Genomic DNA, 7381 nt, shown 5'->3' on the forward strand with positions numbered 1-7381 from the left:
GCAACGATGGAGTTTCTGAGCCTTTTTTATCCGCAGACACGCAGACGGTCAATGTCATTCCCTACCCCTGCTTTTGGTTCAGTGCACCACATGATTGTCCAACATTGTCAATTTGGCCTTTTGGATTCCTGTAACTATATAGAAGCCTGCACATAGCGATAATATACAGTGTGGGATAATATACAGTGTGGGAGCCAGACATGATTCCACCTAAGCAGATTAAATCAAGTCTCTCCCAACACAGAACGTCTTATGTGGACGAGAGATGTGACTTTTCCCAACGAACTGAGTCTTTTGAACGGCTCTTCTAAATGAACAATGAGCACCGATTCATATGTAAGCGGTTTTTAATGCGCATGCAAATTTAGCGCCGGCAAATGCCCACTTACCACCCAACCAGCAACTGGACTAGAAAATGAGTCAAAGAAAAGTTAGCATTTTGATTAACATGTTCAAAAAAATAAAACAAATTATATATATATATATATATATATGTGAAGTGAATTATATTTATATAGTGCTTTTCTGTAGTGACTCAAAGCGCTTTAAATAGTGAAAGACAATATCTAAGTTACATTTAAAGCAGTGTGGGTGGCACTGGGAACAGGTGGGTAAAGTGTCTTGCCCAAGGACACAACAGCAGTGATGAGGATGGCGGAAGCTGGGATCGAACCTGGAACTCAAGTTGCTGGCACGGCCACTCTACCAACTGAGCTATACCGCCCCGATAAATATATATATATATATATATATATATATATATATATATATATATATATATATACATATATACATATATATATATATATATATATATATATATATATATATATATATATATATATATATATATATATATATATATATATATATATATATATATATATGTATTTATTTATTTATGTATTTATTTTTTTAACATGTTAATCAAAATGCTAACTGAATTCATACAATTTTGGAATACGACTGTAACATTAAGAAAAATTTGGAAAAAGTGAAGTGATGTGAAACAAAACAAAACAATATGTTTATATATATATATATATATATATATATATATATATATATATATATATATATATATATATATATATATATATATATATATATATATATATATATATATATATATATATATATATATATATATATATACTGTGTGTATATATATATATTTTATTTTTATTTATTTATTTATGTGTTTATTTTTTTATTTTTTTATTTCTTTTATTTTATTTTATTTGTTATTTTTTTAAATTTTTTAATTTTTTTTATTTCTATTATTTGGATTTACTTTTTGGTTATTTCTACAGGGTTGTAGTTCAAGTTTACACACACCAAGTAGTACAGTGTAGTACCCAGATTTTTTAGTTGTATTTATACTCTTTATATCCAATAACACATGTTATTTGTTCTATATTGTTAAAATGCTACTTTTTTTTTTTCGCTGAGGGGAAAATTCAAACTATGGATGTCAAAATGCCAAAGAACGGAAATAATTGCACCGCCTAGGAATGTTTACAATTAAAGCACAACAAAAAATAAATAACTATAACCAGTCTTTCAAAATACAGTAATTCCCACCCATACTGTATTTTATTTTATTTTTTAATTACTGTGATCTAAATCGTACTGCACCACTGAAACCAGTAATGGTTTCCTTCCTTAAAAAGAAAAAAAACAGTTAAAAAATAACTAATATATCGAGACAGTTTTTTGAACGGCTCTTTCTAAAAAACGGCTCCCTTCCGAGAGCCATAGATGTCATCTTTAATGGACGCCCGTTAAAAAAGAAATGTTTGGTCCTAAGTACCGCTTACATGCACAGAGAGAGCTGACAGTCTACTTGCATAACGTGCACAAATAAGCAATACATATTATCTCTGGAAGGAGCAGCCCTTTCTTATACTGACATTTACTTTACATTTTCTAATAGACACAATAATGCAGCAGCAATAGCAAAGATTCTGTCTTTTCTAGTTTTGGGTGAACTTGAATTCATTTTCTGAGGTAATTGTTTCTCCTACGCATGAAAGATATGCTCCTGTCCCTCAAAGCTGTGCATCGCCTCCATTTGGAACCTCGGCTGTAGTGTCAAAACATCCTCATACACTGTGGCAACCATTTAAACGCTTTTAATTTGACTCTTTGTTTTAAACATGTGTTAACTCGTTTAGTTTGCTGTGGTTCCTACAAATAAAAATGCACTTGGTAGATGTACGAACAAGGTAAAACACATGCAGCCAATAGTTGGAAACAAGAAGAAAAACAAAGAGGTAAAACACATGCAAGCAATAGTTGGAAACAAGAAGAAAAACAAAGAGGTAAAACACATGCAACCAATAGTTGGAAACAAGAAGAAAAACAAAGAGGTAAAACACATGCAACCAATAGTTGGAAACAAGAAGAAAAACAAAGAGGTAAAACACATGCAACCAATAGTTGGAAACAAGAAGAAAAACAAAGAGGTAAAACACATGCAACCAATAGTTGGAAACAAGAAGAAAAACAAAGAGGTAAAACACATGCAACCAATAGTTGGAAACAAGAAGAAAAACAAAGAGGTAAAACACATGTAACCAATAGTTGGAAACAAGAAGAAAAACAAAGAGGTAAAACACATGCAACCAATAGTTGGAAACAAGAAGAAAAACAAAGAGGTAAAACACATGCAACCAATAGTTGGAAACAAGAAGAAAAACAAAGAGGTAAAACACATGCAACCAATAGTTGAAAACGAGAAGAAAAACAAAGAGGTAAAACACATGCAACCAATAGTTGGAAAGAAGGTGGGGGATGAATAAATGATTGAATATATTACAAATGTGGGATTCTGCACTGGTAAAGTAGTGCTTTGTGCTGCCATTGGAGCCTGCATAAATGTAAGAGTTGCTTCAGGAAGGACATCCGGTAAGAAAAATTAAATTTCAAACAATCATAAGAAGTTTACAAAGTTTTGCAAAAGACTAAATTTAGGTTTGTAAAGATGGAAGGTCAATCATTAGAAATGTTGACATTTATCATTCAAAACCGATTTAAACAGAACCTACACTGAATTTCGTCTTTTCTGACTGCGTTAAAGATATTTTACCATTTTTGTTTCTACAATAAAATACTTCCTTGTGGTGTACATAACATGTAATGGTGCTTCTTTGGTCAAAAGGTTGCATAGATGATGTTTTATAGATCTGTTACGTGTGCGGGGTTCATTCTCCTGGGATGCAGACGGACCACTCCGGACAGGACGTGCAGGTAGGAACATGATTTATTTTCGAAAATCAAAGAAGTACAAAAAACAGAAATAGATAAAAAACAGGTACCAATGGTTAGGAAAAGTCGGTTTTGTATAACAGGTCCCCCTTTAAACAATACCAAAGTGTCAAATCATTGGGTTATTGCATTTTGGATGCCTCTGATCCCGGGCTTTTTCAGACTGGCTGCATAGTGACGTCACCACCAGGTGGACGTACTTATTTGGACTTTAAGTAAAGCTCTCAGCCAGAGAGGGAGGAGCTATGAGGAAACACAAAAAGTCGGATAAACTGTAATAATCATATAATATCGGCATTTGCAATTTTGATGCAGAGTCTGAATCGATCGGTGAGTGTGCAGGTGTACCTAAAGTTGTGACCGGGTGAATCTATAGAATGTCTCTGAAGTTTAATCTTGACCGTGTCTGGGCAAAAAAAAAAGATGACTACTTCAAGAGATATATTTTAAACTGTTGACATTTTCAAAAGATACATTGATACTTTTGGAGAGGAAGGGGCCTGGTTTCATTTGCAGTCTGCAATGACACCATTTTCAGACGGATTAAAAAGACGGGTTAAAGTGACTGCGGAGCAAAATCTATGCAAAAGCGTGTTCAAGAAATATTATGTAGGCCACAAGGACGTGTTTTAAATGTAGATTAAAATCACCATAGGTCCTCTTTAAAGGCATTCAATACCTAATCTTGAGAGACTTGTATTCTTTTAATTTGCTTTGTGCTGGTCACGGAACTACTGTATGTACGGTTTGACTGTCACAATCAGACCTATTCATGCATATCAAAAATTAATCTATGTTGTCATGGGGAAAAGGTCACGTTTGCATAGGTGGTCTATGTAGGAGGTCACTCTTACGCTTTAATGTCAAACTGCACTCCTGAGCTGCTTCTCTGGAACAAATCAGTTGATAATGTTGCTCGTCCCCATGAAATGTGCGGACTAACATTATTTTTTGATTAAAACGTAATGTATTTGTTTTAGTAATGCCTACGCATTATTTCCCAAAATGTATTTCAATACACATTAGCATATATCCAACACACTAGAGTGTAGTTTATAGATAGCAGTGGCAGTGATCCCTCTGACACGTGAGGCTCCGTTGAAAACCGAAAATAGCTTTTAAAATGTCAATTGTGATAGGATGGACTTTATTTATCTCATAATGGGGGGGGGGGGGGGAATTATGTGGCTGCATAAATAAATACATAAAAAAGGTGAAAAACAAGACGGAAACCTTAAAAAAATAAATAAAATTAACATAAAATACATAAAAAATAAATTAAAAGTGCACAGAGCTCACGCAACCACTTGCACAATTTCTACATACATCTGCAAAACTAAAACGCAAAGAAAAACCAAGTAAATTAGCAATAAATAGTACATATTGTGCAGGGAGTCGACTCCGTCCTAGGTCGCCCACTAGCTCTCGGCCAATGTCCGGTCCGTTTAGGGGATAACAAAGTGTCCGATACATTCATCCTGATGCTAGCTACATCTCTTCCCTTGCATCTCCTCCGATCCAAGCCACGTGTTACATCAACGTGGCTTCATAGTAAAAGAGTGCGGGTACTAGACTGGCCTGCCTGTAGTCCAGACCTGTCTCCCATTGAAAATGTGTGGCGCATTATGAAGCCTAAAACACCACAAGGGAGACCACCGGACTGTTGAAAGACTTAAGCTGTACATCAAGCAAGAATGGGAAAGGATTCCACTTCAAAAATGTGTATCCTCAGTTCCCAAATATTTACTGTTTTTAAAAGGAAAGGCCATGTAACACAGTGGTAAAAATGCCTCTGTGACAACTTTTTTGCAATGTGTTGCTGCCATTAATATAAGTTGAAAAGGATTTGCAAAATCATTGTATTCTCTTTTTATTCACAAATTTACACAACGTGCCAACTTCACTGGTGTTGTAAATGGAAAAATAGATTATTTCATTTAAAATTGAGTGGGTGCGACTTATATCAAATCAAATCAAATCAACTTTATTTATAAAGCACATTTAAAATTTACCACAGGGGTAGCCAAAGTGCTGTACAATGGGCAGGTTAAAAATAATACAAGAACCGAGCAAACACAACACAACACCAACAGAACACGATAAAAAATAAATAAATAAAATATAAAAACATAAAAAACATAAAAACAGGTTCACAGCAGGTGTAATATGGGGCACCATTGCAGGATGGGTATCACTCAGTATTAAAAGCCATGGAATAAAAGTATGTTTTTAAGAGAGATTTAAAAACAGGAAGAGAGGAGGCTTGTCTAACACTCAGAGGTAGGTCGTTCCAGAGCTTGGGAGCAGCAGCAGCGAAAGCTCTGTCACCTCTAAGCTTCAGCCTTGTGTCCGGGACCGTCAGTAGCAGCTGATCGGCTAATCTTAGGGATCGGGTGGGGCAGTAAGGCTGAAGGAGGTCGGAGAGATATGTTGGCGCGAGGTTGTTTAGACATTTAAAAACAAATAAAAGGAGTTTAAAAGTGATTCTGTAACGCACAGGGAGCCAGTGAAGGGACGCTAATATATATATATATATATATATATATATATATATATATATATATATATATATATATATATATATATATATATATATATATATATATATATATATATATATATATATATATAGTCCGGCTCTATAGTCCGGAAACTATGGTTTGCATTCGGCACTCCATTAATTAGACACCACATCATAATAATAATAATAATAATAATAATAATAATAATAATAATAAATTGTATTTGTAAAAAGCACTTTACATTGAGTACACAACCTCAAAGTGCTACAGTGTATTAAAAAACTACATTAAAAAAATAAAAAGATAATAAAAAATAAATAAAAATAAAAACTAGAACAGCAAAATAGATAAAACTAGTATGCATATATCTAAAAAAAAAATGATTTTTTAAAAAGAAAGGTTTTTAAGCCTTTTTTAAAAGCATCCACAGTCTGTGGTGCCCTCAGGTGGTCAGGGAGAGCGTTCCGCAGAGTGGGAGCAACAGAGCAGAAAGCCCGGTCTCCCATTGTTCGTAGCTTTGTCCTCGGAGGTCGGAGGAGGTTAGCCTGTCCAGAGTGGAGGTCTCGTGTGGAGGATTTGGGGGTGAGCAGTTCTTTGAGGTAGAGGCGGACATCAGTCTGCATTGAATTTTAAAATAGCGTAGTAAGTACAAACAACAAGCCATAATCCCCTAGACGGGTAGCACAGGAACAATCACACACACCATCGTTAGGGGGGATGCCTTCTTGGAGTCGGACTTTGGTGACTTTGGTGCAGACCGACGTGGTCTGAGCCGGTTGAAATATGTGGAGGCTGAAGGGAAGTGGAGCAACTTTTGACCATGCCCGTGATTCAGTTGCATGTTCATCCATGGGCGTCGTGGCGGGGGGTAGCCATATATACGCAGGGGGTAATAATGACGTGACAGCCGCTGACAGCCAGAGAGGTCATAAATAAGGCAGGATAACTCCCCGAAAAGATGCAATTACCCCGTCAGCTGCTCTCGCGCTAACACGCAGGAAACAATTTGGGCTAATTATTCGCTGGCTTCTTCAGTCGGAGCGAGGATAAGCAGAGGGATCATGACATTCCGGAAAAAATCACCGTTGTTTGTCTAATTTGTTATTCACGTTTTCCCTGTCGGAAAAAATGAACGTTATCATTTTCGAATTCTGCTACCCGTTGCAGCTTTTGCCTCACTTACAGTGTGAGTGAAAATGCAGTTTCAACAATATGAAGACCTGATAGGAAATATATGATTATTTAATGCTTTAGTTAAGTTAAGTTAAGTTAAGTTAAGTTAAGTTAAGTTAAGTTAAGTTAAGTTAAAGTTAAAGTACCAATGATTGTCACACACACACTAGATGTGGCAAAATTATTCTCTGCATTTGACCCATCACCCTTGTTCACCCCCTGGGAGGTAAGGGGAGCAGTGGGCAGCAGCGGTGGCCGCGCCCGGGAATCATTTTTGGTGATTTAACCCCCAATTCCAACCCTTGATGCTGAGTGCCAAGCAGGGAGGTAATGGGTCCTGTTTGTTTAGTCTTTGGTCACACACATGCAGGATTCTTACAGGAATGAGAGAAAATATCATCCAGACCGACCATAAT

At 35.8% G+C, this 7381-nt stretch overlaps 1 protein-coding gene across 1 annotated transcript in view; it reads right to left on the bottom strand.

Moving 5' to 3' along the window:
• Positions 1–6643, bottom strand: part of LOC133663700 (ephrin type-A receptor 6-like) — a 36334-nt gene extending 29691 nt beyond the window's left edge. Inside the window, exon 1 of the mRNA XM_062068383.1 lies at positions 6496–6643. Coding sequence (XP_061924367.1) covers positions 6496–6643 — 148 coding nt within the window. The remainder of the gene's footprint in view (positions 1–6495) is intronic.
• Between the last annotated feature and the right edge of the window lie 738 nt (positions 6644–7381).

Source organism: Entelurus aequoreus, linkage group LG13 (assembly GCF_033978785.1).
Source record: "Entelurus aequoreus isolate RoL-2023_Sb linkage group LG13, RoL_Eaeq_v1.1, whole genome shotgun sequence".
Lineage (NCBI taxonomy): Eukaryota > Metazoa > Chordata > Actinopteri > Syngnathiformes > Syngnathidae > Entelurus > Entelurus aequoreus.